Source organism: Filicampus tigris, chromosome 9 (genome assembly GCF_054856515.1).
Source record: "Filicampus tigris isolate MCC_2025a chromosome 9, RoL_Ftig_1.0, whole genome shotgun sequence".
NCBI classification, from domain to species: Eukaryota; Metazoa; Chordata; class Actinopteri; order Syngnathiformes; family Syngnathidae; genus Filicampus; species Filicampus tigris.
In genome coordinates this window covers 25334697-25361555 of record NC_141225.1, presented here as the reverse complement: position 1 = coordinate 25361555, position 26859 = coordinate 25334697, and the positions used below count along the sequence as shown (strand labels likewise).

At 44.8% G+C, this 26859-nt stretch overlaps 1 protein-coding gene across 5 annotated transcripts in view; it reads right to left on the bottom strand.

Moving 5' to 3' along the window:
• Positions 1-546: 546 nt before the first annotated feature.
• Positions 547-26859, bottom strand: part of chd6 (chromodomain helicase DNA binding protein 6) — a 55833-nt gene continuing 29520 nt past the window's right edge. For 3 of the 5 annotated variants that reach the window (XM_086039815.1, XM_086039814.1, XM_086039816.1), the window contains 18 exons: positions 26501-26579; positions 26363-26423; positions 24639-25038; positions 23359-23567; positions 22430-22527; positions 22128-22352; positions 20584-21057; positions 18914-19141; positions 18415-18655; positions 16117-16779; positions 15689-15837; positions 14951-15247; positions 12879-13430; positions 12388-12675; positions 10630-10851; positions 9697-9837; positions 9389-9493; positions 547-9307 (listed from right to left, as the gene is read on the bottom strand). In XM_086039815.1, the coding sequence (XP_085895941.1) occupies positions 8213-9307; positions 9389-9493; positions 9697-9837; positions 10630-10851; positions 12388-12675; positions 12879-13430; positions 14951-15247; positions 15689-15837; positions 16117-16779; positions 18415-18655; positions 18914-19141; positions 20584-21057; positions 22128-22352; positions 22430-22527; positions 23359-23567; positions 24639-25038; positions 26363-26423; positions 26501-26579 (5527 nt within the window). In that variant the 3' untranslated portion in view covers positions 547-8212. The remainder of the gene's footprint in view (positions 9308-9388; positions 9494-9696; positions 9838-10629; positions 10852-12387; positions 12676-12878; positions 13431-14950; positions 15248-15688; positions 15838-16116; positions 16780-18414; positions 18656-18913; positions 19142-20583; positions 21058-22127; positions 22353-22429; positions 22528-23358; positions 23568-24638; positions 25039-26362; positions 26424-26500; positions 26580-26859) is intronic. The other 2 variants (XM_086039817.1, XM_086039818.1) reach the window with 2 other exon arrangements.

Genomic DNA, 26859 nt, shown 5'->3' with positions numbered 1-26859 from the left:
CGCTGGCGGCCATCTTGGCCATGCAAGGAGTGCACACCCCAAAGTGCAGTAGCCACTAACGGCCAGCGGGGGGCATACTAAACATCAACCACCAGACTTTGCTCAAAGCCAGTCAAACGTGTTTACTCATGTACCGCAGGGGGAAAAAAATCTCCTGTATAAATGCCTTTTCTTTGTGTGTAATTTAAGGAGCATATTATACGTGACTACAAGCAAAGTTAGCAGAATTTAGATCATGCCATCCCAGTAAAACTTCTCACGCTAAGTCACGTCAGTCAAAATGTGATTCTGAACTTCTTTTTTCTGGAGTGGGCAGCAATATTCGTCCTTCATTTCACCGTACAAGTACAGTATTTTGCAACTAAAACACGAAATTTGCGGCCAAAAAGGCAACAATAGACTACAAAAATGTGACTTTCTTCTTTTTTTTTTCTTTTTTGACTCCATCAAACACTTCCAACTAAGCTCTCACATGGCGTGTGAAGCCTTCTCCATATTTTTTTGTTGGCGTCATTTGGGAGGAAGAAGTAGAAGAAGAAAGGGATATGAAAGAGTCGGCTCATCGCTTTATTGCTCAACAAAAAAAGATGCCAAGGAGCATGTCTTGAGTCAATGCAGGAGTTTGCTTTGGTCCTCCGACAAACAAACATGTCCATTTATAAAACAAAATCAAATCCCAAAAGAATCCCACAAGCAAGTTCCATTCTTTAACAATCCACTTTCTGAATGCAATTTCATTTGGACTCTCACAAAGGACACTTCATTAGGTACACCAGCCAATCGGGAAGCACCCTCGAACAATTTTGGACAATGTCGTGAGTGGCGGTCACAGTGGAGTGAATGTTGACAAATATGAGCAGGTTTCAATACCAACAAGCATGAGGCACACTCACACATTGAAAAGACCCAAAATTGCATTATGGGCGGGGGGAGATGATTTTCCTTTTAAGGGAGGCGAAGTCTTCATTTTACAAGAAACTATGTGAAAAAAATGTGATTTTTCCTACGACAATGATGTCAAAAAGCAAGAATAAAGATGATTTTTTTTTTCTGGTTAAAAAAAAAAAAAGAATAGAAACGTACCAGATCAACAAGTATTTTTTTTTCCAAGGAGTGAAATCATGAAAACACAGTTGCTATTTTGGTTGGCAAAAAAATAAGTAAGAAAAAATGTGACTTGTGATTATGTCCTGAAAGACTGGAAAATTCCGATTTTTTTTTTTTTTTTTAAGTCAAAGTCAATCCCAAAAAATGACATATAACAATATGTTGATGCACCTTCACGGGTCTAAACACGGTATTATGATTAATAAGGCCTTTGTGGAATATGAGGTACTAGCGAAGTCCACCTGTTTTTGTCCATCTCATGACAAAATGGCCGCCTCCTGAGATGGCTAAAACGGGTGGATTTTACTAGTTAACTAATATTCCAGAAAGGCATTATTAATCATATTACAGTGCTTAAACCACTGGGCCTGCACAGAACATTTTCTTGTAGAGAAAATTTGGGAGTTGACTTCCTTTCGCTTTAAGGTCAAATAAAACTCATAATTCCAATGAAGAGGTAATGTGAAAAACATGCGATGTGAAAGAATTTGTTTTGGGGGAGTAGAGTTGTAAAAAATTGATATGTAATTGATCTGAGAATCAAGTCCTATAGGGACATTGAAGGAAGGTCAACGGAGGATTTAAGGTGTTTTTGTGCAACACTTCCTGTAGGCATGTGTACAATTTAACCTGGATCAGTGCTTTCAACTTTTTTTTTCCTTCCAGCACCACCACAAGGACTCCATGTGAGCAGCATTTCCCTTCAAAACGAATACAAATTGTTGTACTGTTCAATTCAAATTCAAAACTTCTACAAAAGAGGATTCAATCATACTCCTGAGGGAAAAAAATGTCCTATTTTTCAGAGAAGAAAAAAAGGGGCGTTTTTCTGAGGGAACAAAATTTATTCGGAAAAAAACAAAGTCATCATATTCTGGGAATAGTTGTCATTTCCCCACGGATAGTCATATTTTGAGGGGTGTTTTGGGCAGTTATTTTGGGGGGAATTAAGTGACAATTGTATTACAGGAATGGAGAAAAGAAACATTTTTTTCTGAGAACATAATGACAATGTTACAAGAATGCCAAAGTATTAAAGAATTAATAAAGAATAATTCTCAGTCAAAGAAAAATGGTTTCTTTTGCGCAAGTCCTTCATGGTGGTGGTTGTTCTAAAAGTTTTGTAAAAATTCAGAAACACGAGCAAAGGGTCATTAAAAAAAAGTCTCAACAAGTCATGTCCAAAAGACACAGGAAGTCAGCTGTTTGGATTCTAAACTGACATTTTAGGGTCCTTGAGGCCATTTCTTTTCAATTCAGCCCCTTGAAGTCAGTTTGACTAGCAACATGAAACTTGGTGGACAGAGCCACAAAAAAGGTTTGCCAGTTTGACTTGTCCACCAAATTTCATGTTGCTGTCAGTCATAAGCGGAGCCACAAAAATGGGGGGGATGTCACAGGAAGTCGGCCATTGTGATGGGAAGGCCTGGGGACGTTTGGTCTTCCCTGCTTGAGTGGCGGCAAAATGGATTTGTAACGTGTTATTGTTTTTCCGAAACAATAACTCATCACAATTGAAGGGTTGAAATCGTAGTTTGAGATAAATCTCGTTATTGTTAGCTCGCAGCTAATTCAGAATTGTTAAAGATGAAATCCGTGAGCTCATGTGATGCATTTTAAGACCCCAAGACAACTTTTGCCTGAGGATGTAAGAACAAAAGTGCACATTTTGGAAAAACCACTACACGTGACCGTCATGTTTCCAAGTTCCCAGTTCACACGAATGCAGCAGTGCTCCCTTGAGGCTCAAAACAAATTGAACATTTGAAAAAGTCACAACATCGAGTCTTTTTCTTCTGTTAAAAAAGAAAAAGAAAAAGTCAATTTTCTGAGAGAGAAGTCATAGTATTTCCAAGAAAAACGTGTTTTTCTAGGACCAAGGAAAATTGGAGAGTAAAATTGTTTGAGGGGGAAAAATGCATTTTTTTTTCAGTGAAAGCAGTGGTAAGATTACAAGAATAAATTTCCATCTGTAACATGAAGAGAATGAAGTCATCTCTTTTCATTCGCAATGTTGCATTTTTCTTGTTGAGGGCAATAAAAAGCCTGTTTTTCTTCGGGAAAAAAATCCCAAAAAGAAAAATTGGTCATGATGCGACAGATCAAATGTTTGTGTGAATAACATGAAATCTGTCCACCCCAAAAAATAATAATACAATTCTTCATGAAAGCAGAGCTAATCTGACAAGACTAATGTCACTGCTTTTCAAACAAGAAGTCATAATGCAGTTGTATTCTTTTGTTTTGGGGTTTCTTTTTGGGAGAAAAGTGGGATTTTTCTCAAAAAAAAAAAAAAGGTCTAACCATGAAACGAGTGAGCAAAAAGTTGTGGCAGTTTCTCCTCCACCTCATGTGGAATTCAGGCCACACCCCAAATAACCTCCTTCAATCTCTGCCCTCCATCAAACTCAAATACTCAGCAGTCCGGATCGCAAATCGGACTTTTTGTCTGCGTTTTATGAAAACAGGCACTCAAACTTCATTTTGCGCTTTGACGAACGTTGCCATCACACAAACAAACAAGGCAAAATAAGGCTTTTTTTGTGTTTTCTTTTACTTGGATTAATAAGACAAAAGAATATTTGGCCAAAGCAAAAAGTATTATCATCATCATAATAAATTATATGGCGCCACAACAACAAGTTGGGACAAGGCAACATCTACCGAATGTTTTTTTTTGTTGTTGTTGTCTTCTTCCCACACACACGACGAAACAGAGTTTGTGCAAAAATGAATTTTTTTTTTTTTTTTTTTCCATGTCATTTAAAAAACAACGTGACCCTGTTGGATGTTCACCATTTCCTGTCAACGCACACGCACGCCCGCACACACACACACACACACACACACACACCAAGTCAGCCAATGAGATGCAAACACAAGGCCAACAGGGATAATAAAAAAAAAGCAATATACAGCACCACACGTGCGTGTGTACAGTATATGTATATATACATACAGTACATACAGTATGCGTGTATACACTTTTGCAAACTTTCAACTTTTTTTGCCCTATCCTCCATTTTTCGGCCCCCAAACATTTCATTTCGCTGCTTTGTGCTCTTTCTGACAGGGCCCAAGCCTTGTCGCATATAAAAGTAGTGCTTTGGCGCCATCACGAAGCATCACATCTCGGTGCCAAGGAACTATGTCGAAGGGACAGCAGTGTCCTTTAGAAACAGAAAAGTAGTGCTTTGGTGCCATTCTGAGGCATCTTATCGGAAATGTTAATGACTTGTGGGATTCACGGCAGCGCTCAGTATCAGAGGGCTTACGGTACACTTTACACAACATGTACAGATATACACACTACTCACAAAAAGCTTGTCGTTTTGACTTTTGGAGTGAAATTTCCAGATCAAGCTAAAGTGCAGTTGAGACCTTTGCAGGTCAACCTAATTTGACCAGGGGTCAACTTTTGAATGGTCAACTCGTGGATTTTGGGGGGAGTACTTTTTGCACTTGCTGATTGGCAGGAAGGAGACAAATGGAAACATTCTTAACAGGGATTTGATCTGAAAGGAATTTGGTCAGTCAGGAGTAGACCTCCCAAAAAGTCCCAAGAAGCCATGCATGAGCCAAAAGAATTTTCAGGGCTTTTGGACCATTTCAAGGGGGTGAAATTCCACCCCCAAAGCCAGCTTGACCTAGTGACATGGAATTTGGTAGTGTCACAGTAGACCCACAAAAAAAGTCTCAAGAAGACATGCCAGACAAAAGACCAGAAGTTTGTCACTTTGATGTGAAGTGCACATTTTAGGGTCCCGTGGATCATTTCCAGCGATCTGCCAACTCCAGCTTGACTGCAACATGAAATTTGGCGGACAGGTCAGTCATTAGAAGACCCACAAAAAAAGTCTCAAGAAGCCATGCGGCTGTCATTGGGATGACAAGGAGACCTATTGCATCGGCCCCTTCAAAGAAATTCCTCATTCAAGATTTTTGTCTGATTGCTACCAAATTTGAAGTCTCACAAGTAGACAATCAACACTAAATTTAGAGGATTTTGAGGTTTGTTTTTTTCCTTCTAACTTTTCAAACCATACCCCAAATAATCTCATTCTATGACATTTATTTAAAAAAACAAGAAAATAAAACTGTCTGCTGCAACTTGCTGATGTAAACTGTAGAGTAAACTTCAAGAGTTATCAGCAGAATGCAACAAACTTTTTGGAAGTACTGCATATGTAAATATACACTACTAGGTATACATACACTCTAAGCATATATATATATGCATATATGTATATATATATACATATATATACATGTTCGCGTACTGTATACCAGTCACGCACACACATATACGCAGGCAGGCACGCACACGCAAACTGTTTGAATCCATGTGTGTGATAGTTCAGGACACGTGCACGTTAGTGACAAGAACTGGCCTTCAAACTCATTGATCATGTCAAATGGAAATGTGTACATGTATGAATGTGTTAGTGTGTTGCTGCTCCCTGCTGGCCCAACTGTGAAAGTACAAAGTGAGTGAGAGAGCCACACACGCCAAAAGAAAATGCTATTTATACCAACACAGCAATGCAAATATTTCACCCTAAAAGGGTTTATTACTTTTTTGGGTAGCTGGGTGAGTGTTTTCGGGGGGCGCTACCTTTTATAGCTATATTACTGTCATTCTTTTCTTTAGATTGTGGCTTGAACAATAACTTGCATAAAAGAGACCGCTCAGAAAATAGAAAAAAATGTGCACTTTAAAAAAAACACAATTATTTACTATGTAAAATATGTCACATTTTTTTAGATAAGGATATGCTGCTATAAAATGAACGTTGTTTTTGGGAGGAAATCATGACACTATTTTTTTTTTTAAGGAAAAAGACGCATTCTTACAAGAGTAACATTCGTTTTGCCATATATTTCAACAATTTAAAAATTGGAATTGTCAATATTTTTTAGAAGTCACTACCAGATTTGTTATCTAAAAGAAAAAGTAAGTTTGAGGCACAAGTGCTATTTTTCCATATACTGTATACGTTTTTAATCACAAGTCTTATTTTTGAAGGAATCAAGATGTTTGAGATTGAATTTAAACCACAGAAAAAAATGTGATGCGCTTCCTTCCTTCAATTCACCTCTAAAATACAATTTATTTTTTAAATATAAGCAACTTTTAAAAAATCAAATAGATAGGTGGATAGAAAGATAGATAGATAGATAGATAGATAGACAGACAGACAGACAGACAGACAGACAGACAGACATGGATATGTATGTGTGTGTTTTGGCAAAAGCAGGCTTATGTCTCCAAAAACTACAATTGCGTTTTTGGTATGTGAGAGAAAGAGCAGACGTCAACCCACACATATTTTTTAGTGATAAAATGGCCGCCCCGAGAGATGGCTAAAACCCAGTGGATTAACTCTTATTTCACCAAGGCAATATTGATCAGAATGCCTTGTTTCAACTAGTGGGCTTGCATCGAACATATTCTTGAAAAAAAAATGTTTGGGTTGACTTCCGCTTTAAGGAATAAAATGATGCATGTTTCATGTCTATCTAAGCAAAAGTGATGGCGTGATGATGATCTCAAGTAACCTCCCTAGAGAAGTTTGTTCATTCAGGAGAAAATAAGTTTTCAAAATGTGGAACACTTAAAATTTCAACCCCTTAGTTACCGTATGTTGGATTTATAGTAACTTAGACATAGTTACTATGTATGGAAAGAAGACGCTCTTAGGGATTCTTATGACATACAATTTATTTATTTAATTTACTTTTATGACATACATTTTATGGACTATATGCACAGCGGCTCACGTCATATTCCCGGTGGGAAGATTCAGAGGCGTACGAGCTTCTGGTTTGCGTTTATTCCAAGCTATTGGGAGGAAAAAATAAACCTCATTCTTAAGAATGGTCTTAACGTGGGTCTTAATAGCGCAGAGCTGGCGGAAATGATTCATGATTCAGCCGAAGTACTGTAGTGACTTTTTAAAGACGAAGGATTCCCTCCTCTAGCCAACTCTGCCGAAATGTCCCGGCCGTGCCAAACGCCCTAGCGGAGGCTGATTTGACAGCCTGTTCTGCCAAAACGCCGAGGCCTAACGTTAACCTAACCTCAAGGCCCAGGCGCACTGGGCATTGGTAGGAAGTCTCCGCAGGTAGGAAGGAATTTCAGAACATCGGTGCTACAAGGGAGAAAGAAAGTTTATCGCATTGATGAAGGCAGCCTGTCAGTCACAAAGCAAAAGGCTTTGTTTTTCCTTGTTTGGCTCGGCGACGTCGCTCTGTCTCACTCCCTCTCTCTCACGCCGTCCCTGCGAGGCATGTGGCTAGAGCCATCGCTCCGTCACAAAGCTTTTCAGAATCTATTTTTCAAAGGCATTTTTGATCATCCACGGTTCAGATTAGCTTCAAATCAGGTTTATCTTTCAGATGACAAAAAGAAAAATCTGATTTTCAGTCCCTTTTTATGGAAAAAAAAAAAAAATCAACGTTTACAGCCTTTGAGCGACAGACAAACGCCTGATTTTGTGAAAACACATTTTGTATACAGTATATGTACGGTATCTACTGTGTATAGTTTTGTCTTAGTGGGGGGTAGCTTTTTTTTTTTATTACTCTGGTACAATAGTATGGTTTTGTTTATTTTTCTTTTGAGTGTGGCTCTAACACTTGCCAGTAAGAAAGTGACTATGTGTGCATTTTTTTTTAAAAGCATATGTCTCTTCATGATCCTCTCTGTCAAAAAACTGAAAAAAAAAAATACTGAAAACAACGTGTGCGTCATGACTCATGATTGTTCTCTGCTTTGCTTTTGTCGCGAGGGGTCAACGTTGAAAAGATAAAGTGGAAAAGTGAAGCGTGGAAGCCCATGTGAAAGTGCACACTTCACAGGAGCTTACCACACAACAAAACCCAAAAAAATAAAATAAAGAAGTGTCTCCGAGGAAGGGTTTACACAGCGGGCCGGGGGCTTCCCTGCTAGACAAACATGTGGAGTCATCATCCTTGTCAGAAGCAGAAGAAGAAGAAGAAGAAGAAGAAGGACTCAAGTCAGACGACTGACTGACTGACTGACAGACAGACAGACAGACAGACACGGCACAAACGTTACACTCAGTGTTTCCTTGCTGCACCTTTACACATCCTGCTCCTGTCTTTCCGGTTGTCTTCCTGCTCTCTGTGAGTCCTGTGGCGCCCCCACAGGCTGCTGATGGCAGTCCACTTCCTGTGAGGGGGCCAGCGAGGACACCGAAAAGGACGGGTCCACTGTACTTTGGCTCTGCTTGGCCTCCGGCTGGCTTGCTCGCTGCTGCGCTTGCGAGTCTTCGCAGTGCTCCGGCTCCAGTTCCGGCTCCTTTTCGGGCTCCTTGCGCCAGTCCAGGTCCTCACAATGTTCTAACTCCTGACTGCAGTGGGCTTCCTCCTGACGTTCGGACTCCTGGCCTGGCTCAGGCTCCTTGTGCGAATCCGGCTCCTGACATTGGGGCGCCCGCTCCGACTCGTCCCGCTCTCGCCGCCGCCTCCTCTTGGGACTCCCCGATGAGCTGTCATTAGCAGAGGTGCCGGGCGGTACGGCGGGCAGCGCCATGATGCCGCCGTGCGGCAGAAACATGTGCGGGTACAGGAGGCCGTGTGACATGCCGGGTATCAGGAAGGGGTTGAAAGTCAGATGGCCGCCGGGATGCGGGTCGCACTTGTTCTGGCCACCGGAAGGGGCGGCGGCAGCCTCGGCCGGCGTGGCCGATGTACCGCCGCCCGCCTCCGCCGCACTGACGGTGGTGGTGACTTTGGTGACAGGCGACGACGAAGCGGAGGAGGCGGCATGTAGTGGCATGACGGTGCCCACGCTGAACAGGGCGTGCTGCGGGACGGCGGCCCCGTGTGGGGGCGGCGGCATGCCGTGCAGCATCATGGGTAGCATACTCAAGCCGTTCTTGGCATCCTCCGCCGACGCCCCGCCCGCCGGGAAAACGTGAGGGAAACCCGCCGCCATGATGCCGGAGATGGGGATGCCGGGCATTCCGCCGCGCAGGTTCTGCATGGCCACCATGGAGTCGACGCCGCCCATGAGGGCGCCGTTCATGAAGATGGGCGGCGGCAGACCTGAGGCGTCCGACAGGAGGGGCTTGGGCATCTCGCTGCGGGGGCGACGGCCGCGGCGGCGCGACGAGGGGTCTCTGTTGACTGGTTCCGTCAGGATGCGGGAGAACTTTTCCTCCGGGAGGAACCCCTGCAGGACGCAAGACCAGATGGTCAGACGGGATGGGTAGCGGTGCCCGCGGGCGGGACCTGAAAAGTCTTTGTCACTCACGGAATGTTTGACCACGTCCGCCCAGTCCGGAGCCACAAAATACTCCGAGTTGGCGTCCAACCAGCGGGACAGCTCCTTGATGGCCGGAGCCATAGCGCCACCCAGCTGCAAGGCGGAAGAACGACAGTTAGGAGAAAAGCACAAGCGCAACAAATTGAGTGGTTGCCAGTCTATGTCAGGGCACATTTGGACCAACAAGGAGCCTGGACTGGAAGGCCGCTCCTCCACTCCTACGTGTGAGGCAGCCATGCTAACCACTCCAGCGTGCAAAAAATAAAACAATAAAGAGAGAGGCGGCGTGGACGTACCCGGCGCCCGGTGCTGCGGTGCACGACAGGCACGCGCTCTTCTCCCGTCAAGGAGTTGACGTCCAGCTTGGTGGGATCTTTGCAGCGATGGCGCCGCTGCTTGGGCCGCTCCACCAAACCGTGCAACACCCCCGCGCCAACCTGACAAAAGGCAAAAATCACAACTCGCTCGCATTTCAACAGTGACTTTCAAGGGCTCAGCTTTACCATGGATGCTTATTATTAGTTTGAATCATTATTATCATCATTATTATTATTACTATTATCATTATTAGCCTGAATCATTCTTTTTACTTCAGCTCAACCCACAGCACTTTTTGGGGGACTTAACTCATTCAATGCCATCATGAGTGTTATTATTGTTGCAGCCACAAAAATGGTCTTATTTGGATCTTGAAAATTAAAAATCACCTTTAATTGATTATTATTATTTTTATAATTATTATTCAAGTAAACACATCAGCTTTAGGGTACTTTTTATTACAGAAACGTTTTCATTACAGTTATTTTTTAGATTATAAAAAAAAAAATAGAGCACCATTTGGGGAGCAGTTGTTATTTTTATTGTTTTATTATCATATAAATTATATTGTATTGTTGTTTCAGAACCCCCCCCCCACACACACACACACACACACACCGTTTTTACCAGCTTTCATTTGTTTGATTTCTTCATTGGTTTTCTACTATTAAGACAACTAAACCAATGAATAATTAAAAAGTTTTGTTTTTTTTTAATTATCATAAGTTAAACTCCCAGCAAGTTGTTGGGAGTCCTCCCTCCTAGTTTTACGGCTAGCTGGTATCCAACCTTCTATGTATGCTGAAGATATTTCCAAACTTCAAGTTGCACTCCAACCTGTCAGGGGGCGTTCATGTACCGCGTGTGTAACGAGAGGTTTTTGGAAAAATCCAAAGTGTAAAATGACATACGTGAGCGAAAGGAAGGTCCAAGCTGTATCCCGGTTTATGTCGTAGCCACTCCATCAAACCTTTGCTAGCGGCCACCTCCCGCTCCATGGCCACCACCTCGGGGTGGGGCGGCGTGGGCTCCGACGTGGGCGTGGGCGGCGCCACCGGACGCTCCGAGGACGAGGGAGACGGAGACGACGTGGAGGACGACACCGACGACTGGCTCAGAGCCTCCACGCGACCCTGAATGATGCGAGCATACATGGATACACAGATGTGTAGGTAGATGTGCAGTGGATAGAAAAAGTCCAAACACCCCTGTTTAAATGCCAAGCTTGGTGACCAAGCTAAATATTTCCCAAACTTTGTCCAACATCGATGTACAACTCATTTGAAAAAGAATAGTAATCTTCGAAGGGAAAAATCCAAAACAATGACAATGACCTTTTCGCATCAATATGTGCACCCTCAAAGTAATGCTCTGTTGCAGCACCTTTGGCTTGTATATCAGCACTCAGTCTTTTTGCGTAGGAGTCTCTCAGCAGGCTTTCTTGTGAGGGCAAACACTTCAAAGTAGATGTTGTGGTCAGTCTTAACGCTGTAAATTTGATTTCAAAGTAGTAGAGGTGCAACCAATTTATTTTCATGAATTAAATCAATGAATCGACAATTAAGTGATTATGCCGTTATTGTGATCATTGTTATCGTTTAGAGACCTTGTATAATTCAATTGTTCAAATCCTCCGAATGTCAGCCCCTCAACAGTAAATACGATACGTTGATGAAGTATGGATACCTTATGTTATGTTACGTTTTGCACGTTCTATCACATACTTTTGCAACAGTTGAGGTCCTTAAAGTTGAGCTTTGTGAATGGAGCTTTATTTATTGCATTCCTGTGTATCAGGAACAATTACTGGAACAGTTAATGCACTTTTCAATCGTGACACTTGAATAAACGTCAAATGGCACTTAAGTTACAACTTTAAATATACAAAGTAAATATAAAATATATTTTTATAATATTTAAGTATCGCAATACGTATCGGATGGCAACCCAAGTATTGGGATCCGTATCGGATTGGGAAAAAAGTGTATCGTCCCAGCACTAGTAACTATTGTCAAGTTTTGGTCGTGATCGTTACGAAAGCAGACTGGGTACCTGTCAAAAAGTTCAACCTTGGTTTTATCGCACGTGTGTTTTTGCAAAATGTAGACGAGCTTGGATGGTTTCCTTTGTTAGATAAACCATGCCTACGTGACGTCTTGCCGCCTCAGCGCACAGCCCAGACATACGGTGGATATAAAAAGTCTACAAAACCCTGTCAAATGCCACGTTCCTGGGGTAGGGAATCATGAACGGTTCCAAGTAGCAGTCAGCATTAGCACAACAACGTCAGGCTTCTGCTAGAAAGCACAATCAATGAATCAGAGGCACTGAGTTTGAATGGAGGCGGGTGTTTGCCGACTGCCACTGAACTTGAGCTTGAGCTCGGGTGTGATTGGTTAAGTCTGAACACAGCCACAGTCCCACATTTAAGAGCATGTGCCCACTTTTTCAGCCGCATAATCTCAGTGGTTGCAAGGTTTGTTTGCTTTTTCAACTGAGGTTAGCGGTCACATTAATGGCGGGAAAAAGTTCTGAAGAGTTACCTAAGACTGACTGTTTATATCAGGGAACAAAAATGGCATTTGATCTGGGGGATGTACACTTTTTATATCAACTGAATGAAGGAGGTGGGAGATAGTTGTCACACGCACTAAACATCCAGTACTTGCCAGAAGTTCCTGCAGCTCCTTCACTGTTGCTGTCGGCCTCTTGGCGGCCTCCTTGACCAGTTTTCTTGTCTTTTCCTCAATTTTGGATGGACGTCCAGACCTCGGTAACGTCACTGTTGTGCCAAATTTTCTCCACTTGACGATGACCGTCTTGACCGTGTTCCACGGTATATTTAACGCCTTGGATATTCTTTTGTACCCTTCTCCCGACTGATACCTTTGAACAATGGCATCCCTCTGATGCTGCGGAAGCTCTTTGCGGACCACCGCTTGTGCTCTCAGATGCGACTACAAAAATGATAGGAAAAGCCTACTAGAACAGCTGAACAATCACATTATCTCAGTTGTTGATTTCCATCTCCCCTCTCGAAAAGATTTTTTTTTTTCAACTGAGTTGCACATGTTACAGGTGACATTCAAAGCCTCTTTCTATCCACTGCAGATGGATGGTTTATGGTTTTGCATAGAAGCCAAAGTGTAGACTGAGTCACCTGTGCTGTGTCAGGAAGGTGCATGGCTTGAGCCTTGGTGAATTCCGAGTAGAGCGCCTCGACGTTTCTCCTTCGCCCCCGTCTCCTCCTCAGGCAGTCGTCCCCCCTCAGACTCCCGTTGACAATTTGTCCCGTCACGGGGTGGATGAGTCCAGCCTGTAGGATTCCCGCCATGTCCATTCCCGCAGAGCCCGCCAGGGGCGCCGTAATGGGCGGCGGCGGGGGCAGCTTGCGGGCGGCGTCCCCTGACCCGGAAGCGGCCGAGTCACCCGGCGACTTGCTGAGATCCATGGCCGCCTCCTGCCAACCGTTCATCAAAAGGGCGCCGGCCCGCTGATTGGCCGCCGTGTCTCCACTGGGGGTCCTGCCTGAGGACGCCGCCTTCCCTGCTAAGGCCTTAGCGGCCGCCACGGCCGCCGCTTCGTAGTCGAAGGAGCGCCGCCCTGCGGAGCGCTTGAGTTCAGGGAGGAAGGCAGGCGCCACCAATCTCTCCTGTAAGAGAGGGAGGGAGGTGAGGCGCCAAGCCCCGCGGCCGCCGCCCCGCCCCGAATACTGCCAGGGTGGACAAGACACACAAAAACGATGGGCTGGTTAAAACACAAAACGACAACACTGACAAGCAACATGACATTTGGTAGGCACAGTCATCAAAACTCTGCCTCTGAAGCCTGTTCCACTTGGAAAAGTGAAATTTGGGAGACATGTCTATTATGAGGGGACCCACAAAAAAAGTGGCCCACATAACACAGGAAGTCGGCCATTTTGGTTTGAAGGGGACATTTTAGGCTCGAATGGATTAAGTCCAGCCCCCACGGCCAGTTTCACTTTGGGACATCAATTTGGAACAGTACTTACTAGAGGTGCAACAATTAATTGACAACTAATCGATTATCAAATTAATCCATTCAATATTTTGATAAGCCATAAACCATTTGTGCCCTGCGATTGGCTGGCAACCAATTCAGGGTGTCCCCCGCCCACTGCCCGAAGACAGCTGGGATAGGCTCCAGCACGCCCCGCGACCCTTGTGAGAATAAGCGGTATAGATAATGGATGGATGGATAAACCATTTGGAGATCTTTTTTAATTTAGAATGGTCCAAATCTTTAGAATTCCAAAACAAGACATTTGCAATTGCAATTTCTGTTTTTACTGTGGAAAACAATGACCCATCCTTTTTGCAATTTTCTGACATGTTAAGGCCTAGATACACCAATCTGACGTCGGTAAGCGTCGGATTGCGCCGTCTGATTGATGTAGCGATTGATGTCGTAACATCGGACCCCGTCAGGCAGTGTCTGGTGGGCGTTTCAGCCTGTCGAATTGTGTCGTGAGTCAGGACATTTGGTCACTCTGATTGGCTGTTAGCTAGCGAATCAGCGCACGGGGCAAGAACATGAAGTGACAAATGTGAATAAACAGTGAGCACGCCTTTGCTGCCTTAATCTTCTCAAAATGCAATACATTTATATTTATACAGCTCATTTCATAATGCAAATTTTTCTTTTCTTTGAAAAATCCAAAATGATCAACAGATTCATCAATTATTAAAATAATCGTTAGTTGCAGCCCTAGTACATACAGTTTGTTTACCATGCATAAACCCACCAAAAGGTTTTAAGAAGCCATGCCTCCAAAGACAGGAAGTCGGCAATTTTCGTTTCGTCGCACATTGCCAAGGGTCCTTCAATTTTTGCAAAATTCAGCCCAGAAGCCAGTTTCATTTATAAACAACATATGTCTATTATGAGAAGACCCACAAAAAAGTCTCAAGAAACCATTTCTGAAAAGATACTGTACCGAAAATCGGCCATTTTGGTTTGTAGTGGCCATTTTGGACATGTCTAGTAGTCCTTTAAAGACAAACTTTACACTGCTACCAAAATTCAGCCTCAAATACATTTGACCAGTGGTTAAAGTTCCTTTACAAGCATAATTAAAGCCTCAATTCCAATTCCTGCTCAAGATGGTACACACAGACGCGTGTGCGCGCGCACACACACGCCCACACACATACACGCAAACACACACGGCAGGACGTAAAGCGGAAAAGCTGGATGGCCTCAGCTCACCTTGGGCAGCCTGGTGAGAGGAGGCGGTATGATGGGGAAAGCCAGGCCCGGGTTGGCCTGTTGGATCCTGGCCTGGCTGGAAGAGGACAAGGACGAGCATGAGGAGGAGGAAGAAGAGGAGGAGGAGGAGGTGCAGGTGGTCGTGCTGGGCATGAAGGCGGTCCGTTGGAGGTGTTGCTGGGCCAAGTGGTTGATGCTGACGGAGGCCGGCGAGTCGTACTGGTCGCCGGCCGAAGGCCATTTGCCCTTCAGGATAGCTTGGCAGATGCTGTCCAGACGGTTGATGATCACGCGGTCCTGTCGGCACCAAACAAACAACACGTATTCCTGAGCTTGAGACGTGGAACAGACACTCAAACTTCAAATTCTCCTTTCGATGCCCAATTTCAAAGTCTTAACTTGAAAGCCCGACCATGACACAAAGGCCTACGCTGAAAACCTAACCTGAGCTTCTTAAAACCATAACTCTGGCTTCTTGAAACCTTCATTTGAAACCCCAAGCCATGCTCAAAACATTATCTTGAAACCGTAACCCTGCCTTCTTGAAACTTTAATTTAACACCAAAACTTGAAACCAGGGATACTTTATTAATGTTGCCATTTTCACAAGAACACAAGAGGAACTTTTTGCTGCTGACTTTGCAAGTTTCACAAAATAGGAACTTTGTACTGCTGAAAATTGCAAAATTAGTAAAGTATCCCTCTAAGCCTGGTTTTGCGATCAAGCGAGCGGAGTACCTTGGGCCAGTCAGAATAGGAGTAAAGCGCTTTCTCCTGGAGCAGCTGAGCGATGGTGGGCTCCCGGGTGTCGTGGATTTCGGAGGACTCGCACACGGAAAAGGGAGCCGTGAAGCCGGGACTTGCTGAATAGTCCTCCACAGCCGCCACTGAAACACAGCGCGGAAGCAACATCTCAGCAAGAAACCCTTGCCCTTGACGCGGCGGCTGGCACACTCCAGTCACGTGATTTGACCCTGACACACAGCGGTCATTTTGCCAGGCCAGATGATACTACTACAGATCTTATCAAAATGCCTGTCGGATATGATCGTGTATATAATGGACATTTCACCTTAATCAGTGTTTCAGAGAAAAGGGAAACTTGCAACAAGCAAAACTTGTTGACGCGTGGGGTGTGCCTTTAGAAAGATCCTCCGGCGCATTACCTGGCGAGGGGGACGTGTCCTCGTCCTTGGGCTGACCCCTGAGCCCCACGGTGAGGCCGGGCTCTTCCGTCTTGGCCTCCAACAAGTCCCGCCCGCTCTCCGTCTTGACGCCACTTAAGTCCAGACCCTCCGGCTTGGTTTCCTCAGCCGTGGTCCTGAGGACTTCCCGTTTGACGCGACGGCTCTCCGTCTCGACCGAATCGCATTTGGAATCGGTTCCTTCCCATTCGGCGGTGACATCTTCGGACTTGACGGAGCTCATCTCTGGGTCCCTGTCTTCCGCCTTGATGCGGACCTCCGGTTTCTCATCCGACGGCGGGCCCGCCGGCTCGTGCTGGTGGTCCGCCGCGGTGCCGTCCAGAAGACAGAAGCGGTCGACCATCTGGTCAGCCACGGGCTCTCCGTTCTGGCATGCGTCTCCTTGGAGAAGCTCTCCAGGAGCCTCGGCCATCAACTCGGTCACGCCGGTCCGCTCCTCGTCGTCCTCCTCGTCTTCCTCCGCAAACATCAAGGTGTCCACCTCCTCCATGGGGCACATGAGGTCCGGACACAACTGGTTGGGGACCTCCATGCCGTCCTCCGGATCCCTCAACGCCGACGACGGAGGCTCGCCGGCGCCCATGTGTGCCAAGTCCAAAGGCAGACGCAGACTGGGAAGAACGGCTGCCATGCCACACACATAAAACATCTGCAGTAAGACAAGCTTGAAACCCAAATGTCAAACTCTAACCAGGACTTCAAACACTAAACCTCACTTGAAACCTTAACGTGCTAGAGAACTCATTTGCAACTCTTAACCCTGGCTTGAGTACCTCATTTGAAACCTTGAATCCTAGTTTGAAAATCTTAATTGACACCTCAAAGAGGAAGTCTACCCCAAAAAATTCTGCGCAAAATTTTCAATGTGCTTTCACTAGTCTAAAAACGGCATTGTGATTAATATTTGTTTGTGGAATATGAGTTGAGCAGCAAAATCCAACCATTTTTAGTGGGGTAACACCCAATCACGGCTCACCTGTTTTCTGAAGCTGAGCCATGATTGGTTGTTACCTGAGCCATGAGCAATTGTGATGTCATTTTCAGTCGACAGCACGTCGCCAAATGGCCGCCCCATGAGATGGACAAAAACGGTTAATTGTGCTGCTTAACTCATATTCCACAAACGCAATATTAATCAGAATGCCATGTTTCGACTCGTGATGGTGCAGAGAACATATTATTGCCAAGAATTTGGGGGGTTGACGTCCACTTTAATTTTAAACCCTAATTTGAAACTAATCCTGCCTTCTTGAAATCCAAATTTTAAACCACAACCTGAAACCTGAATTCCTGATTTCTCGAAAGCAAGTTTAAATTTACCGGAGCCCAGCCTTAACACCCTATTTTTAAACACTAACACTGACTCAAAACTCTAATGCGGAACCCTAAACTCAAACTCTGATCCTGATTTTTTGAAATCCTAATCCAGGTTTGAAAATCCCATTTCAAAACCTAAACCTGACTTCATGGAACCCCAATTTTAAACACACACGCAGACTTTATACCCTAATTTCATAATTTCAGGACAAGAACCTCCAATAACTTTTAGAATTTTTTTAACCTTATTTTTAAATGTATGGTGTTTTAGGGGGGGGCTCCTTTTTCAATCCTTTTAGAATAATGGAGCCCTTTTAAAATAATAATCTGAGCCAGTGCTCATTCGGCCCCCCAAGAACTGATTTTAATAATCCTAACCGGAACCCATAACCCTGGTTTCAGACCCTAAACCTAATTTTAAAGTTTGAAACCCTAAGCGTGGCTTGATACCCTATAATTTCAAACCCAGATCAAAATTTCATATTGCAACCCTAATTGGAAACCCTAACCTGAAAACCTCTTTTGAAAACATGTCTTGAGAAAAGAGGTGTCAAATCTAGGTCCATAAAGTAAAAACCACGCCACATCAGTTTGGCTTTAGCCACAAGAGCTTCTACCGAAGGAGCTCGTTTACCTGCAGGTTGAGTGAAAGCACATGTGGAAATAGTCAAACTGTGGCAGGGCTTTTGCTTTCCGGACCTGGATTTGACACCTCTGCTTGAAACCCTAACCTGAACTTCATACTCAAACCCCCATTACAAAGTGTGGCTTGAAACCCTGCTTTAAAATCCTCGCCCTTGTTTGAAACTATAACCCGAATTTAGAAAGTGTAATTGTGTTTTGGGACACGTGATGATCAGCAGCCTCCCGTCACCCTTTTGGTTCCTGGAAAAACTCTTGCCCTTTGATGTAGTACTGTTGTGTCGTAGCGCGTGCCGATACCTTCATGCGAATCGCATCGGTCCGCAAGTAGAAGGCCGTCTTTTTCTACGCTGCCGTCTTGGCCCTTGACATTAAACTTGAAGCCGTCTCCGCCTCCACCCGCGTTCTGACTCCTTACGTCCTCCTGGTGGTCCGTGATGTCAGGGGGAGAGAGCGGGGTGTGCGGGGGGATGTAGGGCGGCAGGGGGCTCGCCGCCAGGTCGCTTTGGTCCACGCCGGCTTCTTCGCTCACGCCGATGTCCTGATCAAAATCAGACAAATGGGCAAAGACTTCTCAGTGTACCTGGCGATTGGAGCAGGATTTTCCCCAAACCATTTGCTGACTTTGTGGCTAATCCTTGAAGCAATTTGGACATTAATCCTTGGACTATTACTCCTCGCTGTATCAGACTTTTTTTTAATTTGACCCAAACAGTATCTTTGCATTTAATGTGTGTGTGTGTGTGTGTGTGTGTGTGTGTGTGCAATAACCTGATCCTGGAATGTCAGCGGCACAAACCTTGAAGAGCATGAAGCTGGACGACTCCACAGAGTCCGCGGCCGAGGGGTGAGAGGGCGAGGATGAGGGAGGCAGGCCCAGACACTCCTCCAGCGTCCCATCCCCGCCGCCGCCCCGCGGAGCCTCCTCATCCTCCTCCTCCAGGAAGCCCGTCGGACCCAGAATTGGGTCGGACTCGTTGAACATGTGATGAGCCGGGCTGGAGTGGTCCGTCCCGTCCCAGGGCGCCTGCACGCAACGCTCGGTCAGTACCGACAGATGCCAGGGGTGACGAGAAAGAAACGAGACGGTGGCAGCCCAGCTCATGACCACTACTTTGCAACACGTTTATTCATTTTGCTCACTTTCTGCGCTTCTTTTTCAGCCTTCTTTGACTATGTGTTTCTTCTTCAGGCTTTTGTGTCTTAGCCACTAGCCTTAATAGTCACACCAGCGGCGGTGGGAACACGGAATGGCGGCAAGGAACCCGGACAGTGATACAAATCGAAGCTTCATTGCCAGATCATTAATAATGCGCGGACAACAACTGTGTGTGCTAACCACAACGTTAGTGATCACAGACGACGTGTCATTATTGTTGTAACCCTTGACAGGTGACGTCCTATGGCCAGGCTCGTTGAAGCTAATGTAGCAGCAAATTGTGAGTGGTATTTTGAATCGTTTGTTTTTATGGTGGCGGTCCTTCACGTGAAAACTGCTGCTTTTACAAAAGTAAAACAATAATATTGAGCACTTTTGTAATGTAAGTGCAAAGTTAATGCTTGAATATTTGTGTAATTCATTTCTTCTTTGAAGCATTAATATCAACTTTATTGAGGTTAGTACACAGTCATGGCCATGGATGCAATTGTACAAAATATGAATATTATATTATGAATATACGGGGCCAGCACTGCATCTGGCAGGACCACCACAATTTGGCTCTCAAAAAGGCGCAACGTCGGATCCTGCCAGCGCACTCGCTCACTCTCTCCGCTGTCCGCGATTGCGCATGACCCCCCTGACTGATTCATCCTATCATAATTAGGCACGTGCTCATCCAATTTCAGATACCATCGTGGCCTCGCAGGCAGTCAGAACTTGTAAATCTCAAATGCCAGTTTGCGTCACGGCTACAGGGTTGCTACTCGCTATGGAATATAACAACACTGTAGACTTTTAATATATCACTGTCATCGGGGCCAAAACTCACAAATGTCCATATTTGGTCAATTTCATATTCATTCACAAACCCATAAAACTCACCGTTCCCATGTGGTTATGTTACTTATTTTACAAATTATTGACCAATCTAAAGGGTTGAAAATGTCTTGCTCACGTGTTACACATCAGCGATTGTGGCGAAAATAAAAATGCTTCTCGAGCATGTTGCAAGGGCAGCATAATCTTAAAAATTTAGAATGATATTTAAAAATGTACTAATTTAAAATTAGAAATTAAATCACTATTCATGATTACTCATCAATTATTTTCCAAAGTGACGGAGAGCCAAATCAGAAGGATGAAAGAGCCACATGCGGCTACGGAGGTTGCACACCGCGGCCCTAATGTTGCATACTTCTGTCACGCCCACTCTGCTGCTTTTTCAGGTTTTGAGGGATGGTCACGCGTGTCTGTCGCGTGTTTCCATTTGTTGGGTGATGTGTGGTGAGGGACGCAAGCTGAAGTACCTGCAGCTGATCCAGCTCCACGGACGGCGCCAGCAGCCCCGTCTCCTCGGACGATCCCTGCTCGCCCACCAGCACGTCGCTCCTCAGCTCGGAGCGGAGGTCGGCCCCCCCCAGTCGGCCGTACGAGTTGAGCATGCTCTGACCGCCGGCCGCCGAGTTGAAGGGGAAGCCGTTCAGGGCCTCCTTAGAGGCCTTTCCCCCATGCAGCGCCTCCGCAGACATGGGGTCCAGGTCGGCCAGGGTCTCGTCTAGCGGGGGGCAGTCCAGGAAGTCCCCCCGAGAGGCGGAAACCATTCCCAGGCCCGGAGAGGAGGCCTCGTCCAGGGGGGGTGGAGGCGGAGCGTGGAGGTGAGAAGTCGAAGAGGACGAGGATGAATAGGAGGGAGCCGAGGGAGGAGCGGCCTGCTGGGAGGCCTGCTGGGGGTATTCTGGAGGCTGGGGGGCTTCGTACAGGCAGCAGTGGGGGGGCGGCAGCTGATGAGGAAGGCAGATCGATTGAAGCTTTAGTCACAACGCGTGAGACCAAAAAAACTGAAGATGTCTTGCCTTGAGGTATATACTCCATCAATAAATTGAATAATCAAATAAAAATTGGATTTGCATGAAAAGGTACCGCAAAATCTTTTTTTTCCCCAATTACTGTTTATTAAGCGAATATTGTTGTTTATTTGGTATTGTTCAATGCTCAAACAACCCAAATTAACAATCACGAGAGAGAGAGAGAGAGAGTGATGTACCGGTACTTGGCAACCTTGGGGAAAGTGAAAGCTACTGATTGACTGACTGCCAAAGAAGGTCGACTAGTTTGCACTTCTACACTTCTACTACATTCATGACAGCTTATTCATACTGCAGCTGCACAATGTTTTCATAACTGATTAAACCGACTTATTTTGTCCATAAATTGATTATGATTCAGTTACTAGTTTGGTCCAAAACCTGTTTGAAACTCAGCAAAAATGTTGACTATTGTTTTCCCAAAGGAAAAGCAGATGTTGGCTGTCAACATCTTGTTTGGATTCAAAAACAAAAGATGAAGCTTTACAGCAGTGGTGTCCAAACTTTATGCAAAGAGGACCAGATTTGGTGAAGTGACCAAAGGTTTCAATGATTATTTCATATTTAGCGTCTTAAGGTTGCATTATTTAAGCCTTTATTGCATATTATGGAGATACTTTTGCAGTATAAATTAGATGAATATAAAAACAGTAAAAAGATCATTGATGATTGATCAATTTAAGTGGATAAACATCAAAATATTGAAAATGTAAAAAAACAAGAGGGTGCTGACTCTATATTTCAGATCATGTATACATATGTACGGATGGGCCAACGTCAGTGACCTTCGGATGGCCTGACACAGTAACGTAGCGGCCCCAGGCCACTCTGAATGCCAAACCCTGTTTTAAATGATTAATCGATCATTAATAAAGTTGACAGTTAATGTGATCGATTTGTTGCCAATTAATCGATTAATCGTGACACCTATGGCCATTGAACAGGGGTCGCCCATCGTCACATTTCTGCACAAGCCCCCGACATACCCTATGAAGATGCGAGGCGTGGTGCCCCCTCACGTAGTTGCGGTGAGCCTCCAGGAAGCTGAGCTGCGGGTCGTTGAGGATGTAGAAGTCGGTGCGACTCAGGCCGTGTCGCGCCGCCCCCACCAGGAGGTCGCGGTCGTGCTTGCCCGACTCCCACCACACGGGGAGGTAGAGCGACGGGCGGCACAGCTGTAGGCGGGCCGACAGCAGCGGGTGGCGGAGGACCTGAGGGCGACGAGGACGCCGGCTTTGGACAACTCGCTCGACGGCTTCCCGATTTGCGGCGTTAGTCATTTAGTCACCTGCTCGCGGATCTTGCGGAGAAGCTCGATGCGGTACAAGGTCCGAGCGGCGCGCTCTTCCGTCAGAGGCTCCACCGGAATGGTGGAGTCTGCCAAACCTGCGCGGCAAAGATGAAAACATCAGACCGACAAGAGGAAGCCCGATGGCCATTCATCTCTGCTCGTTGAACACCTTATTTTTGTTTGTTTTGTCAAGTACAAAGTGACCTTGTGAATATCATGTGAAATTCAAGCTGCTTGCATTTTCATTCTGCTGCAGCCACACATTTGCTGCAATGCATTTTTGCACACATTTAAACCATGAATACCAAATTTATGTCATCTTGTTTTGCTATTCTATCTTTGTTTTAGCAAGCCTTGGGACTTACCGGGCAAATCTGAGACCTCGGGTATCATATTTCGGGCCAGATCATGTGGAAATACGTGTTGATACCACGATAACAATTCCTTGAATCCTTGAAAACTCAACTTAAAATAAAAGTTGAAAGAACAACCAGAAAATAAATGAGAAACAAAGTCAAATAAGAATATACTTTAAAAAAAAAAAATAATAATAACGTTCCTTTTGCTGTTGGGCCATTGGCCTTAGTGTTGTGTCATACGGGCGTGGATTACACACCACAGAATAGGAAGAATATTTGCCTTTGGGTATTGTTATATTGCCTGTGTGTACGTGTTCCTACAACGTTTGTGTGTGAATTTTCATTATTTGAAGGAGAATCCCTCCCAGAGGTTGATGCAAATTTGCCATTAGCATGTCAATGGGACTTTACATAGACTTTAGCATTAGCACTGGCAATGTTTTTGTTTTTTTAGTTTTTTTTTTTAAAGGAAGCATGTCTTGTATTTCAATATACAATTCTTTTTCTCCTGTCTTTACATTTACAAGTCAAGTCTAACTGGGGTATCATGTCAAATGCGCTAGCCACCTTCTTCCTTCCTGGGCGGCAGCTTGCAGGCGGCGCGGCACATGCTGACGAAGGAGTTGAAGTATCTTTCCAGACTGTCGTCCGTCTTCCGCTCCAGTCGCGCTAATATGCGAAATTGCGACCAGTCGAAGGCTTTCCTCTCGGGGTCGAAGGCGACGCCAAAGGATGACACCGTGCGGTAGAAATCCATCTGCTCGCGCCGGCTCCATCTGACAAACACCTTGTTGAAATGCCTTTCACACACATTGACCACAAAAAAAAAAAAAAAAAAAAAAAAAAAAAAAAAAAAAAAACTCTGCCGGTGCCTTTCATACAGAGAAAGCGCTAAATTGTTGAGTTTTAACCACATGCGGCTTTCTCATAGAGAAACTGCTATTTCCTTCTCTGTGCCTTTCACACACAAATTGTTGATTTATTTTTTTACCTGACTGAGTCTTTAACACAGAAATCACCTTAATTCATTTTATCTCACTGAGCCTTTCACGCAAAAATGTTACATTTTCTGATTTTTACCTGTCTGAGCCTTTAACCTTCTCCAGGCTGGTGTTGCAGTCGCAACAACTAATCACTAATCCCCTCATTAATACATATTTATATTATATGAGCCTTTTTGACTCAGAAGTACTACTAAACTATTACTAAAACTTAATTTGAGCCTGAGAGGGTTAATACAGAAACCTGCAAACTGTCTTCCACCTGTGCCCTTCACACGGAAATCTTGCAAAATGGTCACCTTTTAATCTACCTGTGCATTTCACACAGATACGCACAAATGTCGGTTTGGGATTTTTGTCTGCTTGTGCCTTTCACACATTAAAACTGCAAAAATTTTACATTTTTAGCTGTCTGTGCCTTTCACACAAAGAAACGGCTAAATTGGTATTTTTAACAAGCCGTACCTTTCACACAGGAATCTGCAAGTTCACAATTTTTATCTGCCTATGCCTTTCACACAAAGAAACTGCAAATTTGTTTATTTTATTCCTCCTGTGTCTCTCAGTCTGAGAAACTGCAAAATTACTGAGTTCATTCAGTATATGCTGTCCGCATACAAATTGTTCATTTTTACCTGCCTGACCCTTTTACACAGAAATCTGCTAAATTAATTTTATCTGCCTGTGCCTTTCACACAGAAATCTTGCAAACTGTCATGTTTTTAATCTGCCTGTGCATTTCACTCAGACAAGATAAATAATTGTGGATTTTGTTTTTTGTCTGCTTGTGCTTTCCACACCACAAAAGCGCAAAAATTGCACGTCACGTGTCAGTCATCCTCTCACCTTCTCTGCCACTCCATAAAAGCGGCGTCTGATTCGGCGTGGGTTGCGGTGCAGCGCCTCAATTCTTCGCCCAGCTGCCAGGCCAGCGCGCCACCAGCATGGTGCCCAAGAGGGGCGCCCCCTGCGCCGCTCCCACCGCCCGCCATCCCCAGGCCTACCAGGCCATCGTGGAGCAGGAAATCGGGGCGTAGAAGGGGCTCGCGGCGCAGCGTGAAGCGCTGGTAGGCGGTGATGAGGCGGCGCAGGCGGGCCGTCAGCGCCGGGCCGGCGGGCCAAAGGGGGCGCGCGTGGACCACGTGCAGGGCCGCCACCCCCGTACCGCTTCCCGCCCCCCCGCCGAATGTGGTCGTCACCAGCGTGGCGTCCTGGGCGCACAAGTCGGCGGTCGACGTGTGCGAGTCTGCCAAGCGTCAAAGGTAAACAAGACAAACCGTTAGGCTACTCTGACTTTCATACGGAGATCTGCAAAAGTGGGGATTCTTTTTTTCATCTGCCTCCACCTTTCACACAAATAAATTGTGCAAAATTGTTGGTTTGTAATCTGCAGATGCTTTTCAAATCCTGGAAAATTGTTTTTAAACTGCCTGTCTGCATTTCACACAGCGTCCAGCAAAATTGTTTTGTTTTTTTTTCACCTGCATGTGCCTTTCCATAAGATCAGAGATCTTGCAAATGTGTTGATTTTTATTTCCCTGTGCCTTTCATAGAGATCAGCAAAATTTTGTGTGTGTGTGTGTGTGTGTGTGTGTGTGTGTTTTTAAATAGTCCTGTGATTTTCAGGCAGAAATCTGCAAGTGCCTTTAACCCTAAAGCGCCTGGCTCAACAGCTCTCCAAAACCGTCGGTCGCCCTTGGAATTACCCTTGAAAACCTCAAGTTTTCCCAGAAATTCAACACTTCCAAAATAATTAATATCTCAGCCACTGTAGCAGACAGAAACATCATTCCAAAATAATTAGAGAGCTTAGACATGTGGCTTTCAAATAGGCAGAGTTTATGATTATTTACTAGTAAATAATAATATGTTTCAATCGAAGATGTAAAAATAACGTGTCAGTGCAAGAGAAGCGCTATTTTAATTTAAAAAAAAAATCGAGTGGTAATTACCATCCTCTATTCTGTTACAAAGACGTCAATATCGTCACTGTGTCTTTGGCGACCCACTTGACAATTGGGCTCATTTTACTGTTTTGGCTGAAATGTATTGTAAAGTGCTTTGTTACGGTCCTAGCTGTTATGGAATGCGCTGTATAAATAAAATTGTATTGTATTGTATTGTCTACAAACCATATCATATCGACTGGTTTCACTGGTTCAAAGTCCACCAGCGTGTCGTTTATATATCACTGCCGTTACTTATTTCAGAGCTCCCGGCGATCAACTGTGTCCGCCATTAGCCTACGGCTCTAAAAAAATCTGCGACATTCTCAGCGGTATATTCTGATGCATTAAATTGCCTCAGAGACGGAGAATTGGATTAAAAAAAGACACAGACGTATCCGCTCTCCCGGCTTTAAAGGTAGAAAGACAACAGCGCTCCCGGCTCTAGTGGTTGTGGAAACGTGGTTATGCGCTCCCGTCTTTAATGGGTTAACATAGAGAGCGTGCAATTCTTGCTTTGATTTTTTTGATTTTTTTTTTTCTGCTTGTGCCTTTTCAAATATAGTGCAGATTATGTGTAAAGAATCACTTGGTTGTAAGGTGTGGATGAAAGGGGCTACTAACCTGGCACAGCACCACTGTCCGGTTTGTCAGATGCGTCGGTGCTCAAGCAGCTCTCCTCTCCCTGAACGAGGAGCGCAAAGGGGAAGAGGTCACTGAGCGGACAAGGGCGTGGATGAAGAGGACGCACGCACTACATACCTTGCTGTTGTCGTCTCGGTCGTCTCCTGCTTCACTTTTACTGTTTGTGCTCTCGCTGACGTCATCCGCTTTCGCAACGCTGCTCAAAAAACACACACACACTTTTATTGTTGTCTTTTCCTACCGCTTTAGGTTGTCTGTCTCCTGCTTTTTGTTGTCTTTGTCCCCACTCCAACAACAAACATGCACGTCATTGGCATTGGTGTCGTTCGTTAATGATTTTGACGTTTTTTTGTCTTTTATTTTTGACGTCTTTTTGAATTGATTTGGATGAAATTGGCTGAACTTGTCTACAAATTTTAATTCGTTAAACTTCAGGTTTGTATGAACCTCACTATGAATTTCTCATTGGCTTATTT